The sequence below is a fragment of the Clupea harengus genome, chromosome 4 (genome assembly GCF_900700415.2).
Source record: "Clupea harengus chromosome 4, Ch_v2.0.2, whole genome shotgun sequence".
Lineage (NCBI taxonomy): Eukaryota > Metazoa > Chordata > Actinopteri > Clupeiformes > Clupeidae > Clupea > Clupea harengus.
The window spans coordinates 10,021,001-10,044,813 of record NC_045155.1 but is presented as its reverse complement, the minus strand read 5'-3'; the positions used below and the strand labels follow the sequence as shown (position 1 = coordinate 10,044,813).

The 23,813-nt window shown below is 41.3% G+C and overlaps 2 protein-coding genes across 2 annotated transcripts; both read right to left on the bottom strand.

Annotated features, from left to right (window-relative positions):
* Positions 1-582: 582 nt before the first annotated feature.
* LOC105906848 (acidic mammalian chitinase-like) lies at positions 583-5,015 on the bottom strand. Its single transcript, XM_031565523.1, has 9 exons — positions 4,737-5,015; positions 4,533-4,589; positions 4,248-4,413; positions 3,984-4,108; positions 3,762-3,885; positions 2,877-3,059; positions 2,665-2,781; positions 2,346-2,478; positions 583-2,123 (listed from the first exon to the last, which is right to left on the bottom strand). The coding sequence occupies exons 1-9, from the start codon at positions 4,952-4,954 to the stop codon at positions 1,837-1,839; spliced, it is 1,410 nt and encodes a 469-aa protein (XP_031421383.1). The 5' UTR covers positions 4,955-5,015; the 3' UTR covers positions 583-1,836.
* Positions 5,016-7,556: 2,541 nt separating this feature from the next.
* nfascb (neurofascin homolog (chicken) b) lies at positions 7,557-23,433 on the bottom strand. The gene is made up of 28 exons (XM_031566128.1): positions 23,149-23,433; positions 20,322-20,393; positions 19,262-19,403; positions 18,928-19,033; positions 18,263-18,453; positions 17,928-18,050; positions 17,478-17,648; positions 16,712-16,823; positions 16,334-16,518; positions 16,075-16,206; positions 15,561-15,704; positions 14,682-14,793; positions 14,385-14,548; positions 13,999-14,146; positions 13,783-13,907; positions 13,591-13,692; positions 13,016-13,213; positions 12,826-12,902; positions 12,429-12,651; positions 12,064-12,179; positions 11,404-11,614; positions 11,157-11,279; positions 10,808-10,978; positions 10,580-10,711; positions 10,266-10,335; positions 9,835-9,846; positions 9,510-9,545; positions 7,557-9,193 (listed from the first exon to the last, which is right to left on the bottom strand). The coding sequence occupies exons 3-28, from the start codon at positions 19,356-19,358 to the stop codon at positions 8,953-8,955; spliced, it is 3,522 nt and encodes a 1,173-aa protein (XP_031421988.1). The 5' UTR covers positions 19,359-19,403; positions 20,322-20,393; positions 23,149-23,433; the 3' UTR covers positions 7,557-8,952.
* Positions 23,434-23,813: the final 380 nt, after the last annotated feature.

The window sequence follows — 23,813 nt, the reverse complement described above, 5'->3', positions numbered from 1 at the left end:
TCTAAGTTGAACTGACATTGAGCACAAAGAATTTCATTACTGATAAATGCTGTTTATGAGTTAAGCAATATAGTACGAGTGCGAGTGGGGTAGGTAAGGGATATTCCCACGGGTGGTGTTCGGCCGTAGCCACGAGGCCGGAGGCCGAGTGGCGCAGGCAACAACACCCGTGGGAATATCCCTTACCTACCCCACTCGCACGAGTACTATATTGCTTTTATAAAACAATTTTATAGTCAACCAATTAACATTTAAACACGAAGTTATTGATTAAAACATGTTTATTTCGCCATTGTTTCTCCGCAACAAAAAAATAGTTCCATTGTCAACGTCTTTTGGAATTATAAGAACTTTGAATTAACGGTTATCGTATCAACGTGCTATAGAATGTTTCATCGCGGAGTGATTTATTATTAGCTGTGAAAAGTCCGAGTTGGGATGTCCTGGGATATTCCAACTCATGGAACGTCTCTCGTCCAATCAGAAACAGCCAAATAATTCAATAGAACCCAATTGTTTTATAATAAATGATAATAAACTTGAACTTGAACTTATATGATAGGTAAAGTTTTACGTAGGTTCCAGGTGAAACCATACGCAAGTTACTGATTGAAGTGAAACACAATGGACGAATTCCGGGTGTACTTACACAGGTTACTCTTTTTCCAAAACAGGAACACTACAGAACCAACATTTTTTTGCCGTCAATAGCTCAGCTGTGATAAAAATACTGGCGACCATTGTGTATGATCTTATTTTGGGTCCTCCTTCCAGTGAGAACAATTGCATACTTGTGCCATGAGTAGCCTTAAGATTTAAGAGCTCTGTGATTTTGTTAATTAATGCAACTCTATTCTCATAATGTAACCTTTCATATACAGTACATCGACTTTTCTAAGAAATCTGCTGTTGTCAGATTATTTCTCCTTGATTTATGCAATCAGATAAGCAACGGAAAGAACAGGACAGATAGGCTACAGGCCTTTCGACAGATCCATCAAAATTAATTATCAATATCCTAATAAAGGTTTTCAAAGGCACATTTAATATGAAATATGAAAGTAAATAATGCATTCAATGTCCCACGATCAAAAGTAGGTGAAACTAGTGTTGGTGTAGTGTTGCTGTTATGGTGTTACGCTTGTCATTGTTGAGAAAAGCTGTGGGTTTGTGAGAATTCATCACAAATGGTTATTGAGAGGAAGAACCGTTGCTGACCTTGTGACCTAGCAGTTGAGTCATAAACAAAGAAATGACTGACATAGACTCAAGTTTAGTAATCAGTGACTGTAAAAGGTTGAGTCTGGGAGGAAATGCAGGGTGAGTCAGTGGCATTGCCCTGGACTGACAAACAAACATGGTCAGTAACTGTGTGTTGCAACACTTTTCTTATATTTTTTTCAACTAGTGCATATTAAAAAAAAAACAGAAAACACAAACATGCATTTATAACTGTTTTATTACTTATTGGTAAGCATTTCTAGTTTTGAAAATCGTACCACGGGTAAAGCATACCTTGATTTCGGTCAAAACTAAATATCTCCTTAAAACGGAAAAACTAGCAGTTTCACTTGGGCACCCCTTCTAATATCATTTGGTAGGGTATAAGCTAATTGTGTGCCAAATGTCATGCTTTTATCGCTCTTGTCACGATCGCGTCGTTAAGCCACCTGACTATTAGCCTGGCATGACCAGACAGACGTTAGCGAATAGGCAGGCAGAGCCAGGCCAATCAGGTATGACTCTTTCAGACCGTTTCCGCCATGATGAGAACCAATGAAATAAAGTACCCCACACAAGTATACATTCTCATTTCAAGAAAATCTTCACATTGCCTCATGGCCAATCACAGCAGTTGCATCTGCCATTGAAAACAAGGCCCGCTGTGCATTTATGGACGAATGTTTGACCCATTGAGCACTGATAGAATCTATTGGGATTTTCACTGTGGGTGTACAGGCCATCAGCTTTCCCAGCACAGAAGCCACTTCCTGGGGCGCTGGGAGTGGTTGTGGTGGTTGCGGCAGTAGTGGTGGTAGTGGTAGTGGTAGTGTCAGCTTCGGTGACCGCTGGTGCTTCTGTAGGCTTCTCAGGGAAAGTAGTGGAAGGGAGAGGTGGCAGGTCTGAGGGGAACAAAAGTATTTAATATTTGTTTTCTCTCAAGGAATGGCAACTTGATTTTAAAATGTGTTGGATTTTGTGTTTTTTTTTCCTGTTCCATGTTAAAATAAAAATTCATCATTGTCCTTCAGAAGTCGCGTCTGTGATTGCACCACATTTACGATCAATCAACAAAATTGATGATCAATAACAATATTCGTTGTTATTACAGTTTGTTAGATTACCTGAGTGGAGCTGAGAGCGCAGGTGGTTGATCAGAGGGTAGTTGCCCTGTTTGCAAAACTGTCCTGCAAAGTCATCTAGGTCCAGTGCCCAGACGAAGGCACCTCCATATCTGTTGTCCTTCAGGTAATGAACCTAGAGATGCAATAACATAAACAATGATGGTTGTGATGATTTGTCGGCTTTATTGAATAGCTCTTTATTTTAGGACATACTGATTGTAAATAGATGTCATTCATAGTCCAGTGTAATGAAAGCCTCAATTGGAATCTCAGTAGTCCTTAACGAGACTTAAAGTCACAGCCAGATGACCAGAAGTACCTTTGTTGTGATGCTCTCCTGGTTGTCAAAGCCCACCCACTCATTTCCTTTGACAGCATAGGGCACCCTCTGATCATCAATCCACTGGATGGTAGTCCCCGTGAGGAAAGTGCAGATCTGAGAGAAATGAAGTAAATAAACAATAAACTTCAGAAGAGTCCAGGGAAGAATGTCTCTATGGACACAGAGCATTAGCCACTGAGGCGACGGACCTCATAGTATGCCCAGAAGCCGCCCTCTCTGGTGAGGCTTCCTGCAGAGGCCGGGCCATTGGATGGTGCTCCGATTCCGTCATCTGCCGATATGATGCGGAACGTGCGGCCATATGTGGCTATCCCCATCAGCAGCTTCTCAGAAGGCGCTCCTTGGTCTCTCCAGTACCTCATGCTAAAGTCCTGTGGAGCACACAGCAAATATTTGTTTAGACATTGCCCCGTTTACATTTAGGTAGACCCAGAGAGTAATAAGCAAACATATATTTGACTTTCACCTCAAGGACAGTTTGGTTTAGTATCGTAATCCTCATATCCCCATTTTCTCTGTGTAGCTTTTTATTATTCCATTTTGTCAGATTTAGTCTAAGAAAATGTACCAATGTGACTGAACAAAACATTTCATTGAAAGGCCAATATTAAATGAACTAATGACTAAGTGTCTTATTGAACTGTAGTGGACACTGTACTGTAGTCTAAAATAATGAGACATATTAACTATGATGGAAGCTGTTCAGTAGGTTCAGGAAGTTAAAGTTTAAACCATGGAAAGCTTATCCTCATCTTGCGATAATGTAGTTCTGCCATCAACTCCACTTTGAGACCTAGTCACTTCAATAGTTACATGGCCAGTACTGATTCATGGTTGTAGCTGATTTAATTCTAAGAAATCAAACATTATTCTGTGCTTCCACGTACATTTTTTGTGTAGATAGCTTTAGAAAGTATGGACTATAAACAGTCATTGTAATTGTTGTTTCAAACCGTAAGTGGTTCAGGGAGTTAAATTCCATCCCTTTCATTGCCAGAAGATTTGGGACTTGTAAAATCCTTTTCTTTACAAAGCTATTCTATTGTGAGTACAAGACTCTTAATCTAACATACCGTGTTGAAGTACACGTTGTCTCCTTCATCAGTGGCACCATTGTAGAGGGGACTATTGTGGCCTGTAAATGTTTCCCAGGCCCCATGGTAGTCATAGGTCATCACATTGATGAAGTCAAGGTACCTGTGTGACCCATGAGAGTGTGTCATGTCACGTTATACAATAAACTGTAAACAAAGAAATCTGAAAGCAGAATGGCATCTTTAAAGGCGGTTTCTTACGTTGAAACTTTAGCGATCTCAAAACCGTTATCGATGTTTCCCTTCCCTGCAGGCACGGCAGCTGTAAGAAGCAATCTAGGGCGCTTTGTGTTGATGGCTTCCTGCTCATATGCCTCACGCAGTTCCTGAAAGCCAAAAAAGTATGTGTATTGTAAATCGCCTCAAGAAACAAAAAGAACAGGTTCATCTTTCAAAGCCTGTATAAGGAACGTCTACGGTAACATTTCCCTTATGGATGCTTGGGGTGTGGTGGGTTTATCTTACCTTGCAGAGTGCTGTGAATCTCTGTTTATCTTCTGGAGGGCTCCCACGTGAGCCAGGGTACTCCCAGTCCAGGTCCAAACCATCAAAGCCATGAGCTCGCAGGAAGCTGATTGACGACTGAATGAATGCTCGTCGGTTAGCTACAGTTGATACCATAATGGAGAACCTGTGGAATTTAAGTTAACGAGTACAGGCTGAGGATTAGGATTGATGAACACACTTCAGAGAGGAGTCTAGAAGTTGGGGCACACACATTTTCATTTATGCTTTACTGAAAACACTTACTGGGCCGTTCCAAAGTTCCAGCCTCCAACGGCCAACAGAGTGTTCAAAGTGGGATTTCTGTCAAGACAATGCATAATTTTTTCAACTGTAGGAGCAGTCACAAAGGCTGATTGTGAAGTTGAAGAAAGTACATGGCTCAATAAACCCTTACATGACCACAATTTTACAATTTACACAAAAACATGCGCGGCATGTGAGGCATACCTGTTCTTCAGGCCATTGAATGACCTGTAAAGGGTCTCGTCATTCCATTCATAGGTGACCAGCTCATTGGCGTGGTTGATAATGGAGAAGGCATAGATCAAATGAGTGCATAGCTTTGGATCTACATTCTCTGGCAGGTACCTCCCGAATCCTGGTCTGTACTGGGACCAGTTGGTGAAGTAGCAGACCAATTTGGTTGATGATACTGTGGAATACATGTGCACATTTCAGTCAATATTGCCATGGTACTAAAAAGGACTGACCAGTCTACTACTTCTACTGCTACTTATGTCTCTAATGACTTGCCTCTGGGTTTCACAGTGCTAACACATTAAGGAAACAATTTCTGTCTTTAAGCAATGCATTAGTGTTAAGAAACAGTTATTTATTATGTTTCCCTAGAAGTACACTTACCCACATTAAGGCACGCCAAAAGGGTCAAACCTGACGGGGGAAAAGCTCATTATTGCTTATTGCCATGTGGTGTATTTCAGGAAATGTCATTGTATTTCAATAAAAAAATCAATTGAAAACATGTTTTAATTTTATACGAGGACTTACCAGCAAGGATTGTTAGCCTGGCCATAATGTATTGGAAGATACTTTTCCTTGCCAAGCACTCTATTGGCAGGGGATGTCTTTCCTATTCCTCGGCTACTAGAACAATGATGGACATGACACAACTTTATACATTTTTGATAAGGATGGGGAGGGGCATAGCCACAGGGACAGCAAGGATATAGTGCAACAGAAATCACTGATTTGTACAAGAAAAACTGAGACACAGCAAAATTTGTGGGCTCCTAAGTTTGACTTCAAACAGAGGAATGCAGGTAGTGGTACGTGTTTATCTTTATGGCTTGATACAAAGGTCTCAACTCAGTAGGACATCCAGTTGATCTTCAGTGGGTATTCTGTTCTACACCAACAAGAAGGCTTTAATGAACACATTCAATATTTCAATTACCTATGAAATTCATTCACAACATTCTAAACATTGTTATCTACTCAGGTAAAAGCCAATGCGTCAAAAGATACCAGAGTTTAGAACTTAGTTATTTTTAATGGGGCAACGACAAACAATAGATGAATGATGAATAGCACTTGGTATATTGGGCATTTTTTGATTGAAATACAGATAGCAATGAAACAGCATGGATATCAAATAGCTCAAGCTTTTTTTTTGCAATTCCTGCTGTCACAGAACTTTCTTTGAGTGAATTTAAATTGGACTGAAACACTGTGTTCCTGCCATTGCTATGCTTTGAACTAGTCTTGTTTTCACCGTTTTGACCACTGTTAATGGGTAATTCAGAACGTTAGGTACATTCCAGGATGCTTTGACAGTGAGCGTTGGCCATAAAGCAGCAATAAGTGGTTCTGTTCCAAAACTAGCAAGCTAACTACCTAAACCACATGCAAATACCTTGCAAACACCACCAACTGCCCAGTTGGCACTGATAGAAGCCTGCCAACACACTAACTTATGTATTTTTGGCAGTAAAGCTAGCAATGTCATGCTGTTAAAGCTTTTCTTCCATTTTTGGAGGAGATGATAACACACAAACGACTGAAAAAAGCTCTATTGATAATACCTGGCTGTTGCACAAGACCAGGTGTAATACACTTAGTCTATGCTGTATGATAAGCTTTAACATGTAATGAGACATTGAATGACTCATGAAACACATGTTACCTACAGTATTTATTTTAAAGGCCATTTTATTTTAAGTGATTAAAGAACATATGATGAATAAATTCAGTTCATCACTGGGTGAAATGCATTTGAGTACAGGTATATATATTTCAGATGCTTTCTCTTGAAAGTTGCTTTCCATGCAATGAAGAGCTTTAGTGAATACACAGGAGTTCCTCTCGGTTGCAACTTGGCGGGTGGATGTTGCAACAGCATCTGTCATGCAATGCTGCTACCCACCATGAAACGTGGAAATAGATGTTGTTTTCCATGTTTGGGAAATTATCAGACAAAAAAATCTCCACAAACTCATGGTCTTGTGTCCCCACAGACAAAACAAGGCTGTCTCAACCACCCGATGAGAAGAGGAAGCCTAGACTGTTTTGAAGAGGTCAAAAACAGTGCATGACACTTTTCCCATGGCTTACCAGCATAGCAATGAATTTAAGCATATAACCCTACCACAGAAGAACAGTCCAGTTGTGTTGAAAGAGTGAAGCTGTGTGATACCATTTTGTTAGAATACTACCATGTTGTTCAAAAGAGTGGTAGGGGCACTTCAGCTGACTTGCCTCAGTTATGGTGAACATGCCTGAGCCCTCATGTAAGCCCCCTGCCCTCTGCTGTCTGTAAAATGCTCCCTCTGTCCTGGGGAAAACAGAGCAGAGGCTCAGACGCTCAAAGGCTCTTTGTGAGGTCCATTAGATGCACAGAATGTACTGTGAAATGTTGAAGCTGTCAGAGGATATTTAGGTCAGGGAGCCCTCGTAGGGTTTGCATCTCTTTCTTTTTTTGTAGTAGTAGAGTATCTGAAGGGTAAAAACCTCGGCATGTAATGTTGAATGATCCATCCAGACCATATTTGTTGAACACATCAGTAACAGGTCTTTGAAATGACCTTGTTTTCAATGTTTTTTTTTTCATACTCAGGTGCATAGGTTTTCTAATTGTAGGCACCCATGAAACACAATCTCTGGTGAATGTCAGGTATGGACATCTTTTTATGCATTTTAAACCAGTTTTTCTCACTACACTGCCTAGATTCAGATACTGACAGTAACTTATAAATGGAAACACCACCAGTGACGTTCACATGTAAACACTTGAAATAAATCCAATATCAATTTAAAATGAACACTGGGTTTATTGGGATTTCTTTTATACTTTTATTTAGCAAATTAGTTCACAGATGATATGAGAGTAAAACTGTACTAAAATGCACATATAAAACCACAATACTAATATCAATGTATGGCGTACAAAATCCTGCTAGACTGTATGAGGAAATGTCCGACAGTCAAGAGAGGGTTAAAAGCAAAAGTAAACACACAGGCAAAGACATAATTAGCATTAAATGGCTTATTACACTGAATTACTTTCTCCTATTCTTACTGCATAATGGCTATCAGTATAATCAATTTCAGTATACATGAACTCTAATACAGAATATCAGAAGTTCCAATGAAGTTGTGGTCACCAAAATGAGAACCGAAAAATGGCACAGGAAACATTACCTTCCCTGTTGTAAAGGTTATTGTAAAGGTTAGTGCAGAGAATATAAGTCACAGTAAGTCCTGTTTCTCTTTAGCCTTTGATACTATGGGACATGCTACCTGAGTGTGCAGAAATACATAGGCCATAGATGATAAACAAAAGTGCGATATACAACTGACAGAACCTACCCAGAATTCTTTGTTATATGTTTGAAACGTATTGGTTGAAGACATGGATTATGTCCTAATTTTGAAATATTGGAAGACATAAGGCTTAAATATACTGTGAGTTTTAACTTTAAACATCAATTCTCTGTATCAGTACTCATTGATATTGGTGTAGATCATAAAAGATTTAAAAAAAAATGTGCAAGGGACTGTATGTATTAAAGCTATGCATTAATACACTCTATGTGTTCTTATGTTTGAAGAAGGAGGACAGTTTGATAAAAAAAAGCAGTAGGCTTCTGTCTACAAATACATTACATAACACATCATTAATAGACTCAGAAATGGGTAAAGAAATCAAATTACTGGGCTAGACAGGAAAAAGGAGAATAAATATTTGATGAACTTTGGCTGAGCCATAACGCAATGCATAAAATACCCATCGGCCCCTTCACTGCTCTTTATCAACATGATAAAACATATCGCCTTCCCTTTCCCCATAGGGCTGTTATACAACCACTTTTTGCTCTTTAGTTTGAAAAGATAAAAAAAGGACAGGATCATATTGGTAATATTAGCATAAAGGGATTATCCAAAAACTTGGCAGCCTTCTCCTGTGAAAGAACATTTGTTTTGCTCCCTTGTTTTATATCCCAAACTCAGCTACAGCCAAAGTATAAGGACAAGGGTAAGGTCAGTGCTGTCTCCTCTATGATCCCACTTGAAAAATACAAGCAGAGTCCATTTTCTCTCCATGACTGAACAGTGGTGGGAAAACGTCTTAGACAGCCGCACTGGTTTGTGGGCACCCACTGTTTAGTACCCACTGACCTCTGTGGTGCCTATAGTGACAGCTAAACTAGGCCAGTGTGTATATGGTGTGGGCAGGTGAGGTGGCTTCCGAGCTGTCATGGTACTCCTTCTCTGACCTCTCTGACTGCTTGCTAATGCCTGTGTACTGGCCAATGAATGAGCCATCCTCGTTGAACTCGATTTCCCCTCCCTCACCATAGTCCACAAGGCTGTCATCGCTCTCTGTCCTCCTGATAATGCCGTCCACCGAGCCACGTCTCCGCTGGAGCTGTCTGATGTCCTCCTCCCTGGGGTTCAAGACATGCAGAGGATTACATAACATGTAAGATTAGACGTTCTCAGAATTCTTTACTGTGTACTTTAGATATAAGGTTTAACCTTAGGTGGTAGAACATGCAAGCTACAGCATGTTCCTACAATTTTGAAGAGGTAACATTTTGAAATTTTGAAATTTCTAATTAAATCAATACATTTAATCCCATGTCTGACTTTGAATAGCAGTATGCTGCTTTCCTGTTCGCAATTCACTGTTTTTTGACCACTAGAGGTATGTGTTTGTCATTCATAGTCATGAGAGTTTTATTATAGTATGATAGTACATACCTTCGGGTGTAGGGGAGAGTAGGAACACGAGTTATCCTGAAACAGGAACAAGTGAGGAGTGAAAAAAGCTTCAGTGATTACAAAGAAATGGAAACAAGCATCGCGAAATGTTCATGAATAAACAGAATCACAAAGCAGCCTGCAAACAATGAAGTAACCACGCTCAGGAATGGATATTGTATAACTAGTCAAACAAACAAACAATCAAACAAACAAACAAACAGACATCAAACTCAGTGTTAAACCATGGTGTTGTCAGTTAATCTTGAGCACAGCCACACGCCTTCACAGACATGACACACAGTGCACACAGCTCTTCTCATACCTTTCCAGAGACCTTCAGTGGTCCGATGAGAAAAGAAAAGAAAATGCAAAACAAAGTTAAAGAATTCAGAAAAGCAGAAAATAGAAAGTTAACCAGGGTTTACCTAAATAATATGACGTGTGACATAGGTGATGATTTGCCCAAATAATCATCTCACCTTTGTTTAACAAACATCAAATAAAATAATTTCATTTCCTCAAAGTGCCCTTTCATTGATGTGTTTGAAGGCCTTACCTGAAGCAACCTGTTTTACTCTAAACAAAGAGCTTTATCAATTACACTGCAGTAGAAATTGATGACAACCAGTTACAACAGAATGAAGGATATTGATTTGCAAAAAGTGCTTGATAAAGTGTAATATTTAGTCTTTAGCCATTTTTGACCATATCAGCACTTACAGGCGTTTTAAACCTACTTAGACATGAACTCACCGATAGTCAAATGTTCCCTCTTGATCCTTATCATCTAGTGGTTCCAAGGCAAAGTCTTTTTTGTCCCTCACTTGCAAAAGACAAAACAGAATCTACTTATTCAATAAATACTGATTAGCATCTTATGAACATCATGTCATCAGTGCATTCACTATATATATTGCATGCAAAAATGGGTGTATTTGTGACAGCGCAGTACAAGCTAAATACGTTATTGTGGGAAATAATGCATTATTATAATGTGTAGAAATGTGTATAAAATATGGCCTGTTTTATTGGACGACGGCTGTGCTTGACAGGTCATTTTAGTCTACCTGGGTACTTCCCCCCTCGGCTCCTCTTAATGAAGAACACAACAAGCATGATGATCACGAGGAGAGCAATGGCACACATCAAACCGATGAACCAGCCCTGTGTGGCCAGGTCCACCTGATCCGTGGAGTAAGCTTTAGGACACAAACACACACACACACACGCACAGATAAATTAGAATCTGACCCTTTGAACCCAGAACATCTGATCTTCTACTCAGGATGTCTCACCCTCCGTGAAGTGGGGCGACTCCTCTGTGTAGAACTCTCCTATGCCGACCTGAGTCTGTGCTGCCAAGGAGAATTTGTAGCGTGTGTAGCGGTCGAACCGCTGGACAGAGAGATCGGTCCTGTTGGGAGGAAGGTGCTCCTCACGGATTTTCTCCCCTCTGGTTGCATTCACTTTGGAGACAATTCACAGTTCAGTTAAGACCAAGAACAAAAGAAGTCAAGAGACAGAGACGATATTGTTACAAGGATCAACAGGTAGAATGGTAGATACTGATCATTTTTCTTTAGACGACTTGGGAACAGAGGGACTTGCAAATGACCATCTCCATTTCCACATATCTCCACTTACACAGCTGATATCTCATTATGTATCCTGTTAGGATGCCATTGGGTTCCGCCGGCCGTTCCCATTCTACATAGATGGTGTCCAAATGTCGGTGCTGAATCTTGAAAGAGCGTGGAGCAGATGGCACTACAGATGGGTGACAGAGCAGTTGAAATGAGATGAGTTGAAACCACTGTTTTTATTTACACTGTCAAAACTACTACACAATAATAGAATTCCAATCACAACACAATTGGCTGACATAACATACCCCCCTCTGGTGTTTGGAACTCAATAGTGCTACTGGCAGGCCCCTCATAGCGGCTGTTTGCAACCACTATGTATATCCTGTAGTTACTGTAAGGGGTTAACCCTGTTAGGTCACCGGAAAGCCGTGGGCCCGAGGCAGCGAAACCTTTGGACTTTGTCCGTCTGCTTACACTCAGCCAAGGCAGCTGACTAGTCTCCCTCCAGTAGTAGACCTGCAGCAAAGACAGCAGCCAGTCATTATTATGGATTTGGGTGACGCAAATTTGAACAAGCACAAACAAATGAAGGAACAAATGCATACACTTAATGACACAACTTGGAAATTATAAAACAATATATCTACAGTATATAAAGTAATATGAAGTATGTGGCAGGCAGTACTACATAGTAAATTACAGAAGACTCTGTGAAATCTTCAGAGGTATACAAGCGCAGAACACCCCTTTCTCTGATTTGATACTTGTTATCCCAGTATTCAGTGCAAGCCTGACAATTGTATTTGGAAGGCCGTTTGGGTTTCAGCAGTTCGTTGTGTAGACGACCTCAACTGGTAGGCCAAATGATATGCGTCATCGAACAAAAACCAAACCAAACCAACTCCAGTAAACAGGCACACAAAAATGTCCAACCATGTGACCTGCCATATAGCGGTTACCATTACCTTGTACTCCTTCAGCTCACCCATGATACTGCTGCGAGGAACAGGGTGCCAGTTAACAGTCACCGAGGTGCTCTCCATGTCAGACACACTCAGCTCTGCAGGAGCTTCAAGAGGCCCTGCAAAAACCACAACACTCATCCAAGGGCTTATTCATGGGTTACGATATGCATAAGTGTGCATACTTATTAGGATATTATAAGCTTCTCTTCATGCTTTCTTTGTATTTGGATTCATGGTGTTACCACAGAACAGAAAAGTTGTACAGATGACTGACACCATAAACAATTGTTCAGAATGTGTACTATTTGAACATGATTTGTATGTATGTGGGTGTGGTCTGCAACTGTGTGTTTCCCTGCACTCACGGTCCTCTCCTGAGTAGCCGATGACCACTGGGGACTCTGGGCCATAGCCAAAGGTGTTGATAGCCTGCAATTTGATCTCGTAGGCAGTGAAGGTGTCCGTGTCGTAGATGGTGTGCCACCACCACCTGGTGGTGACGTTCTTCCACTCCTCCCTTGACTCTCGACGCCGCCACCACACCATGTACTGCAAATAGGGCCCATTCCAGTCTCTTTCTGGCAAGGGCTTGACACCAGAGAAACACATTTGCAGGTTTTGAGGGCTGTTTCTGACAACTATTTTACAATACTGACAATATTGTTTAAAAGTAGACATTAACTACTTAGTCTATTCATGCTACAGTTCATGCTGAAATGAAACTGGTAAAGAAAATTAATCTCAGTTGTGTGATATATCTACCTCCCAGGTGATTTCCATGTTATTTCTCCACAATCCACTTCCCACTCCTCTGATGTTTTTCGGGAAGGCGTCTGGCACTGAAGCACATTATATTACAATATTACAAAATGTGCAACAGCATCGTATTACAATGTGTCAAATGAAGATCTTAGTGTTTCGAGTGGACTTTGGTATAGATGGTACACCCTACCAGCTCCTCCAGTCTGGTAGTACTCCGTTGCACGGCTGGGTTCACTCTGGCCGAGTGCGTTAACAGCGATGACGCGGAACCGGTAGCTCAGGTAAGGGGAGAGTTGCAGCACGACAGAGTTTAGGTTCCCAGGGTAAGTAGTCAGGTTCTTCCAGGCCGAGGGGAACCACCACTCCTCTTTGGTCTGCACCATGTACTCTATGGAAAAGACACAGTGGGAAATGGACATGAGTTAGGGCTTTAGTCTTTGCTATGATTGAGCCTCGAGCAGCATAGGACTGTGGGTCAGAGATTCCCCACTCAGCCTTACCTCAAAACAGTGCTTACTTGAAAGTGGGGAAGAGTCTGTTGCATCTCCCGTAATCTAGAGTTAATGCTTTGATGGACATTTTATCCTGTTTTGTTTTGAACCACTGTCTGAGCTTTGCCAGCCCTTCTGTCTGCCAGCTTGTGTTTGCACATGTGGGTTTGAGTTTGCCTTCCTAGATTATAATTTTTTTTTTTTAATAAATGCTTTTCATTGAACTGGTTTGTGATTGGGTCCTTGCCTCTGAACTCATTTTGTTCACGTTTACCTTTGATAGGACTGTGGTTACTGTCACCAGGTGTCCAGGTGAGACGCACACTGCGCTCTGAGGGGTCTGATATCACCAGGTCTGTTGGGGACTCTGGGCGGTCTGTTAAAAGGAATCTGAGGTCAGTCTGTGTTTACATGAGTGAGAATGTTTGTTGTGTGTATGTGTGTGTGTGTGCGTGTGTGTACTTACCCATTACTTTGAGTCGAGCAGAAACTACGACGCCATCCAATTCGGTTTTGACGACACAGCTGTAGATGCCGTCATCTGCTTTGTTGACATTGACGATAGTCAGCGCATCCTCCTCCTTCAGCATTCTAAACAAAAGAGGATGTGTGAAGAATAAAAAAAACGTACTGTAGTGAAGAACTGAGGATCACACTACCTGTGTACTATTTTAATACACACCTCCTTCCTATGAAAAGGGTCTTGTTGTTCTTCTCCCAGTTGACAGAGGGGAGCATGGTCAGGTCATGCTTGACTGCACATTCAAACTTGGCATCTCCCCCACGGAGGATGACAACGTTGTGTGGCTTGCGAATGACTTGAGTGGGCTCTGAAATGAATCACCCTCTGTCATCACTCACTTCCTACTTCAGGTAGCTATTCTAGGCAGTTCTCTGTAAACTTCTTGGGTTGTTAAATAACTTTATTAAAAAGGAATCTAACCACAGCGAGTTTAGACAACCAAAGAACTACATCAGCAGTACATTTAATGAGGCATACGAATTGGATACAAACTGGAAAAGGAGTTCCAGTGGTCCCACTTTAGCACAAACACAATACTGACTGACCTTTAACCTCAAGCTGAATCTGATTCTCATCTCTGCCCATGAGATTGCTGACGATGCACACATAAACGCCCTGGTCATCAACCCTCGTCTTGCGGATCTCCAGTGTCCCGTTTCTGTAAACCTTGTAGCGACCGCCCTCCAAGGTGCCCATCGCACCCTTTGACCTTTTAACAAATACAGGAATAGGTAGAAACACAGAGAGAGAGTGTGTGAGAGAGAGAGAGAGAGAGAGAGAGAGAGAGAGAGAAGCACACACAAGACGTAGAGATGGTATAGCAATGGTAAAAGCACACTTACCAGTGCAGCGCAGGTGCTGGAGCTCCAAAATAAGGGCAGTCTAGTACCGTCTTTCTGCCTTCAATGACTTTCACCAGCTGATCTCTTGGACCCAGGATACGTGCCCGCTGGTCTGGGGAGGGCAGAGAGGGATGAGGAGAACCATGTAATTGAACTCATATTTTGTTTGTGTGTGTGTGCGCATGTCTGGGTTAATACTCTCTGGAGTCCTGAAACTTTACAGTCCTGAAACATCTAAGTGAAGTCTGTAAGGTGCCATAACTGTGCCGAAGTTGTAGTCAATGTTACTCTGTATTGACATTCATTTCTCACTGTCAGCAGATGCTCCATAATAAGCCTGATGGCTGAGCCTCATGTTTTCATGTAGTAATATTTAATATATCGTCCAGCTTTCTCAAGTATTTCAAAACTACATTCTCCCATCTGTATTTTGAGGTAGTCAAACACAGGTCAAACAAAACCAAACATCTCCACTACTCTACTGAACTGATTTACTAATGACATGGTTTTAACTGAGTCACTCATTTACCCCAGTGTAATTGATACCAATTCTGTGAATATAGAGATGTTCCTGATCATTCTTCCCTAATCCCTGTAGGAGGGAGGGCCACAGGCAACAATGTACCTCTCCAGCCTTGTTGCTATGCCCACTCAGTGCCTTTGTCCACAATTTGTGTTTGTATTCAGACCAGCCAGCCTCCCCACCTGCAAACCCCACCGCCTGTGTTCATGCTAATGCCTGGCTGAGCCTGGGGTAATGTTGGGACTCTAACCCAGGTTCCCATGGCGATAGACGGTCAATATTCTCCACAGTTCCCCCACACGAAGATAATTTCCCTCACATCGCTTGGATCATTTTCACAGTCACTCCTGTCTTACCCATGACGCTGACAAAGGCGTTAGCCAGGAGATATCCATACGGGTTGGACGCGTTGCACTGATACACAGCTGTTGTCTCTTCTGTCACAGCTCGGAAGTTCAGAGTTTCTCCAGACACTTGCCTGCTTGAGATCTGCTCGGCTTCTAAAGCAGAATGTGCAGGAACAGTAGCCTAAGTCAGAAACCTGACAGACAGTTATCAAAGTGAAAATGTAATGTGTGGGGACTACAATCAGTCAGCAACTGCTGCAAGTTTTTCCTTCAGGTACATGGGTGTAACATAGTGTTCTTAAATGGCTTACAAGTGATGTTAATATGATCATTTTTTGTCTCATAAAAATGCAATGCAAAAATGTTAACTCAATGAATCAGTTTTGTGTCGTATGCCCAACAGGTTTGTATTGTATGCTACGTGGACTAAAAACAATGGTATGACTGTTACAGTGTGGCTGTAAGCAATGCTTCACTGAGAGATGTGAATGTTGGTTTGATGCGTAGTTTCATACTATTTTACCTTCAACTGGCACTCCATTGACCAGCCACTGAATACTGGGTCTTGGGACGCCATCAGCTTGACATACCAATTTCGCGCTCATGTCTCGGGACAGAATGAGGAGCTTTGGCTTCTCCAGCCAGAATGGAGCCGCTGCAGAGTTTAAAGAAGAACATGTGAGAGAATAAAGGGAGGAGTTACCAGACTATAGCATCCCTGCAGTCAACTTCAGTCAACTTTCATTGGCGGTCAACTTTTAGTGGGTCTTCTTGTATCTGACCTTTGACACTGACTGAGATGGTGCGCTCCACATATCCCATCTTGTTGGAGGCTGTGCAGGTGTAGTCTCCCCCATCATCCATGGACACAGACAGGATGCGAAGTCTCTTGTTGAAACTCTCCAGCCTCTTGCCATCCAGGGACATCTCGTCCCAGTCTTTGGTCCACTTAATGACAGGTGCAGGACTGAAAGATTTGGATTCATTGAACACATCTCAATTATTTGTTTGATGAAATACATAGATACATCTGCCATTTTAATGAATGTTCAAAGTGTTGTATTGATTATTATTAATTTGCCCATGTAAGGAAGAAGGAGCTTTTCCTGTCTATTTGGAGTGATGGAAGTGTTGAAAACCAGCCTTAGTTTGTGACTTACACTCCCGTCGCAAAGCATTCCAGAACCAACTCTTCCCCCAGGAGTGCGATTTTGGAAGTGGCCTTCTTTGGGGGGTACATAAAGGCAGGCGCTTTTTCAGACGGCCTACGCACTGAAGAGAATCCAGAGTATGGATGATTACAGGCCAAAAACAGAATCCTGCTGTAGGACATCAGACAATTAATCAAGCACTGCAGAACAAAATATCAAAGCAGCCAAGCGCTCGCCTTAGGTTGATGGACGTCAGTGATTAAGCTCTGGTGTGTCACATAGAAGTGAAATGTTGTTAAACCAAGAGAAACAAACTGAGGTGGGGAAGAAATACTGTGGTTCAGACTCACCACAATCAGTATGGTTTAAGAAGGACCTTAGTGGGTCATTTTAGGAGTATATATTCTGGAACAAAACAATAGCATAAATTAAGCCAAACAGAGGGATGTCAACTTGGTTTAATAATTAGTTTAATAATGACTAGAATTGTTAAAAATGAAATAGATATATTTGGTAAAATAATTGTTTAAGGGGGGTGAACAACAGTAACCAAAATGAAATTTGTTCCAGTGCCAACACTGAAAAACTAAATCTAAGTCTGTGGACTTAATCACTAGATCATAAAATCTGGACTGACGATACCCTCTCTGAAATAAGAGTGAATGTGGCTGGGGTTTGCCTGCATTTTTAGCAACATTAGCAGCGATAGCAGCATTAGTTAGTGAAGAAAGCAAACAAAACTATACGTTTTCTTTGGGGCTTGAACAGAGCTCACCTGTTAAAACCTGGAGAATGACTGGGCTTTTCTGATGTATGGTGTAGGTGTAGGGGAAGCGTGCCGTGCAGCAGTAGTCTGTGGAAGCGTCCTCTGGCAAGATATAGGAGAAGTAGAGGTCCCCGTTCTCAGCCTTGGACACCCTGCGGCTTTGACGAATTGGCACCATTGCTGGGATGTGAGACACCAGAGAGGATGAAGAAGTCTGGGATGTGCCACAGCACCATATATGAATTATTTAATATTATCTAGAGATATAATTATCTACCATTCACTCAGTACCGTACATTATTACTATTAAAGCAGTTATCTTGCCTTCAACATATGTATGATTTCATAAAAACGTCACGCAATGACACCATGAATTATTCAGTCGTGGTAAAACAAGTGAGGCGTGAGTGAACTGTGGTGCTCTGACATTAGCACCATAACGACAGTGAGAGGTCTTACAGCTGTTCACCCAGTAGGTGGCTGGCTCTGGCGGACCCGGAGGGGGATTGCATGACAGGACCAGCGGCTCTCCCACGAACACTGTCATGGGCTCCAGGTGTTCTTTCGGCCATGATCGAGACTCTGCCCCAAAGATACAGAACGGGGTAAGAAAGCTGTGATTTACTGGTCAGGCAGAAGGAAGTGTCATCCAGTTATGATCTTGACTGTGTCCTTACAATATGATATCACTCATGGTCACAACAAAATACACTAGGAAAGTAACAGCGCAGAATACACCACAGTGTACAGTGACTGAAGGTTTTGCTAAAGCAAGGTATACTGAAAAAGCTCACTGGAAACCCTTAGGTTGATCTTGTTGGAGATGGCTGAGCCAAACTCATTTGTGGCAGTACATTGATATTCCCCCTCATAGTCATTCGGACGGCCATAGAAGAAGATCTCCAACGTTCCTGAGCGCCTTCGCATGGACACCTGGGAGTCTCTGGCAACATTCAGGTACTTTCCATTACGGGTCCAGGTGAAACTAGCAGTAGGTAACAGACAGAGAAATCATTTAATTTTAATCCTCAAGCCACTAAATTAATTGGGTTTAGATTCCACAATCTTAATTGTAATTTTTTGTAGAATTGTAGAGTTTTAAGATAGGTTCTTGGAGTTTTGAGATAGGCAGGCCTATGTTCTTGGAGTTTTGAGATAGGCAAGCAGTGCTATTGGAGTTTTTGCATCTTCTTCAAGCTTTTTCCAAATTCAGGCTTTTCCAGCACATCACCAAATGTATTGCCACGCTCTATCAGCTAGCAAGCTAGCTAGCTTTTATCAGTGCTTAGGCTTGTTGTTGTTGGTATGCCTATCTGAAAAGCAAGTCTTTTGGCTAGCTAGTTAGCTCACTAGACAAAAACTCTCACTGCACCACTGTTATAAGATTCAAATGCTAATGAAATGAATGAATAAATAAATGCCTGAAAGAGAGAAACAAACAGTCGAATGTAAGTCTTACACAGGCTGAGGGTTTCCTGTTGCTTCACACTCAATGACAATGGGATCTTTGGGCTCCACAATATGATCTTTCACCGACTGTTTGATGATGGTAGGGGGCTGTATGACTGTGAAAAGAAATGTCATACATATCATGACTGAAAACCCAAGAAGTCTAGAGAAGATTACAGTTTGGAGACCCTGACTGGATTCTCTATATTCACAATGAACAAATGCACACTCACTCACTCACACACTCACACACACACTCACACACACACACACACACACACACACACACACACACACACACACACAGAGAGACACGCAGTTGCTAACATAGTAACATAACTTACCATCCTGTGGTATTTCCATCGCAAACAGACCTGGCCGTGTGAGCAGTAAAACAGCAAACCTGATGACCAAATTCACCTCCCAGTCCTGATTCCCCATCCCTTCTCAGATTGAACTCCAGCTATGCTGAACTGATGAACAGCTCTACCAACAGAATCAGCAGAGAAGCAAAGACATGTGGGTTCTTTTTTCAGCTGTTGGTTTCATTTCAAATAACCAGTCACCACTGTCTGTACTGCACTGTCAAGAACCCTTCCTTAAACATCATCTAAACAGAGACACAATCATTTATTAAACCACAAATAACTCAAGAGGTAAAAAAAAAACCAATGCAGTCAAATGCTCCAGTGCTTTGTGAATAGTGACTTACAGCTCCCCACCCCTTGACTGTAATGGGATGGCCTCTCAAACAGCTCCTTTGTCATGGGCACGCTGCATGGCATGCCCACACAATGAGTCTACCAGCCACAGGCTAGAAGCTCACCTCTGTCTCACGCCTGCACCATTCAGACACAGATGCAGCCAGCTGGTGCACTCTCTGCTGGGTCCCATGACTGAAGAGTTACTGTGGCTCATGCTAATGCTATTGTTATGAATTAAGTCCCTTTTGCATTAACCTGCTTAGTGGGATAGGGTTTTTATTTTAATTACTGTTTTGTAAAATATTCTCCTTGATATTTCACTCATTTAGAATATTTTATGTAATAATAATAACAATAATAATGATACATCACATTTATATATTTAATGTAGCTAATACCAGTAAAAAAAAATAATTGAATCTAAGTAAAAGATTATTTTATGTTGGGTTAGAGCTTAATAGCATAGATGCTATGCTAACACAATTCAAGGTAGCATTAAAGCCACAATTCCACCCTTGGAGTAGTTTACTTAATGTAAGTGAATTCATGGAGAATGCTTTCAAATGTTGGGCAAAGATCCATGTTGAAATAAAGAGGTGGAAATTAAATTGATTAGTAAAATTATCCTTATGTACATTTCTAAAGTATTTCAGAGCATATCATTTTTGATAAAAGGCTGTGAGACGACAAAGTAGCCTACCTGTATTCATTTATGCCTCCAGCATTGAGACATTGTCGACCTTAAGCTCAGAACACTACATTCAAACTCCAACTAGAGACAAAGAATATCAACTTGTTATTGTTGAGAAATACAAAAACACAAATAGTAAGTCCAATACACTAACATCATGTCAACTATATATGACACAATATTGTATGTAGAGGCTAAGCAGGACTGGAACAAATGTTTTAGCAATACATTTACATTTATTCAAATACAGTCTTGATCCACAATGTTGTCATATCACCACCACAGCAACTTAATGAAATGCAAATATTTGTACTTACTTACTGACCATTTACATTCAGTTATTTTACAGTACCTTGGCAGGAAGGCCCCATGATATGAATGACTACTGGATCATCTTAAATCTGCCATCAAGGTAATCCAATAAACCTGTATTCCTGTATCTCAGTTTCTTTGAAATTATATTTCTTCTCCAAAGAAAAATAAACAAACAGAATTGTGGAGAGCAAATCTTTCAGAGGACCACGCAGTTGTAATGCAGTAGTTTTATTGGACACATGCACTTCCAGTCTGTGTCTGTCCCCTGCCAGCCTCCCACTCAGTCCATGAATTGTGAATAATATGCCCCCCCCCCCCCCCCCACACACACACACACACAGACGCACCACCCGTCTACCTTTTTTTGCCACTTTCAGTATGTGAGTGTGTGAGTGGTTAATCCATCTTATGCTTTCCTCCTTCTCACTCACTTGATAAATGTAAGCATACTAAATCTAAATGCCAATTTACTTTCCAGACAAAACTTTCTTCTTTCTTTCTTTTCTCTTTATTTGAATTCTGACCACTGTGTTCATTCACTAAAACTGCCGCAAGCAAAAGAGTCAACCCATACTTGGCAAAATATTCAGCATTCTTTTTGATTATGACATCAATGTGTGGGCCACATTGTTTGGATTTGAAAAAAATAGCACTACGGGGATGAAAGCGGTGATTGTTTCTCTGAATTATCACAGAGGTCATAAAATCCTGTGACTAGACATTAAAAGCAATTGTTTATTTACATGGACAAGATGTACAGTAGATACAGAACTGGCTCAGACAAAGATCTGGTGTAATCCGTCATACGAGATCATATCGAAGAAATTACGTCAAAAGTTTGAGTTCTTTTCATTGGGAGGTGAAGTGTATCATGCCTCTACCAGTATTTTCCTTCTCTTTTTTGGATGGCACACACACACACACACACACACACACACTCTCTTTCTCTCTAAGTGTTAGAAAGCAATGCTTTGTGGCAGGAGGTTTCCAGGGACACCACACTGCCTCTTGTTTTCAGACAGATGCTTTCCCAGGCCAGGAGAGGACTCAGGAGAGGCTGCTGCCGTGGGAGACAATGGCTATCACAGCGCTTGCCTTACACTTCTGACCTGAGTGGGTACTGCGGAATGCAAAGCTCATCGATTCGCATTATGATTTTCTTTTTTTCTTGGGGCCTTCTGGGTAACCACATCATATCTACACATAAAGTTCTATTTAGCAAATGGACAGCCACTACTTACACTGCAACCACTGATAGAAAAGCTAATTTACCACTGCTTATAGCATGGCGTCATGTCACCATTGTCAAGATAAAGATCTTGAGTCTATTTGCCAACTAAGAAGATGCTTCACAGAATAGACATATGTACAGATTCTTATCCAGGCACATTTTGCCTGCCTCTATTGTAATTGCCATCAGTGCAGACACTAGGCTGTGGGTTAAATGGTACCATGCTCTAGATTGCACCACACGGACCAAGAGTGAAGAATGAAAGCAGTCCCCCCTCTCCAGATACAGACACACACAGAAACACGCATGCTCTCTCACAGACACATACGCGCACACACACACACACACACACACACACACACGTCTCTCAGCTATCCAAAGATAACAACAAAAGGGTCTTTATTTCTCCAAGAGTGTCTCCTGGCACGTGTGTCCATACATGGGGTCAAGAGCGGATGGGGATGTGAGCATGTCTTTGCCCACAGAGACAGCGACGAGGGTGATGGGGGCTGCAGCCAGACAGTCCACTCCAGCAGTGTCCATTTTCTTTTTTTTTTAAGTTTAATGGCCTGCTCATTCATTTTCATTTTCATTTTCAAGTTTATGACATATGTATGTGTGTATGTATTCACTGGTGTAGGATTTTGAAACAAATATGTATCCATAAGTAGTGTATCTGGATCCTTAATGCATTTTTATTTATTTTTAATCATTTTAATGTATTCCTTATAGCTTTTTTTCTCTTTCGAATGAAATGTAATTGGTCCTGTTCCACACATTTATATTTGCATAGCTCAATAGACAATGTGTGTGTTAACCATAGGTCCATTTAATTCTGTGCTTGGTTTTATTTGTGCTTCTGTGTGATACGTGCAATATGTGAGCTCAATAACCATTGGTCCATTCCCCAAGAGGAAGATTTAGTAACCTGCATTCACAGACCGGTAGCCCATTCTACATCGAACTGCTGAGTCATTATGTATGACCATCTTCTCTTGCCAGAACTCGCTATGACATCATTGCTAAACTGACACAGCTCGAGTGAAAAATCAAAGCCCATAACACACACAGTAGAGCCTCACAGGGGCAAACAAAGACCCACCTAATAGAAATAATACAGGCAATGCATTTTAGAACACAATACACTCTGGAGCCCAGCCTTTCAGAAACCAAGAAAAAAAAAAGAAATATCCTCGTCTGATTTACCCCAATTTCTTTCATTCCAAAAATCAATACGTTTGACAGTCGTTACTTCAGAAAACACTGATGCTATAGTAGTTGATGCTTTACCTGAACTTGTGGTCTTGTGGCTTCCATTCACATAAAAGGTAGAATGAGCTGTGATCGTCTCTTCACCAGTGTTAGATGAAACAAGACTGTTGTTTAGTCTCTTTATTTTCTTGAAGTAATCCATGAATAGATAATCCATAAAGTCAACAAGAAATATCCACAAAATACTCCTGATTGGTATTAAGACATAATTACATTATTTAGATGGTGTTTATGTGAGGGAATTAATGATTTCAGCTCTGAGGCAGACCTGTATTTTGTTCATCTGAGTTCCTCATCTGAATCTCCTTGGGTCACATGACTCATGAAAGCCATGATAATATGGTCTTTGTTCAACACACAATTTACAAATGATGTCATCACCTAAACTGTGTTGGTCAAGCACTTCCCTTATTCATTTACTTTCAATAGACATCACTTTCCAACACAAACCCTTAAAAGTGCTCAGTAAAAGCATGGTTAAAATAGACTTAAGTCTTGGATTATACCTGCTTCTTTCTTGTTAGCTATCCTTTTTGTTTATACAGGACTAGAAAGCAACCGTGTTGCTGTGTTGGCTCTGTGGCTGGCACGGAGACACTCAGTATTCCAAAAGACCTCTCTGTCACAAACAAAGTCAGCCTTTCTTAGGGCGGCCACAGTGAATGGATGGAGAGGTGGGGGGT

Coding starts and splice junctions, on each gene's coding strand:
- nfascb (XM_031566128.1), bottom strand. CDS start 19,358: ATGGGGAATCAGGACTGGGAGGTGAATTTGGTCATCAGGTTTGCTGTT. Junction 14,794..15,560: donor CGCCTTTGTCAGCGTCATGG/GTAAGACAGGAG, acceptor TGCCCTCCCCAG/ACCAGCGGGCACGTATCCTG. Junction 12,180..12,428: donor CGGCTACTCAGGAGAGGACC/GTGAGTGCAGGG, acceptor TGGTTTTTGCAG/GGCCTCTTGAAGCTCCTGCA.
- LOC105906848 (XM_031565523.1), bottom strand. CDS start 4,954: ATGTATTCCACAGTATCATCAACCAAATTGGTCTGCTACTTCACCAAC. Junction 3,060..3,761: donor ACAACGTGTACTTCAACACG/GTATGTTAGATT, acceptor TGTGCTCCACAG/GACTTTAGCATGAGGTACTG. Junction 2,479..2,664: donor AGGAGAGCATCACAACAAAG/GTACTTCTGGTC, acceptor TTGCATCTCTAG/GTTCATTACCTGAAGGACAA.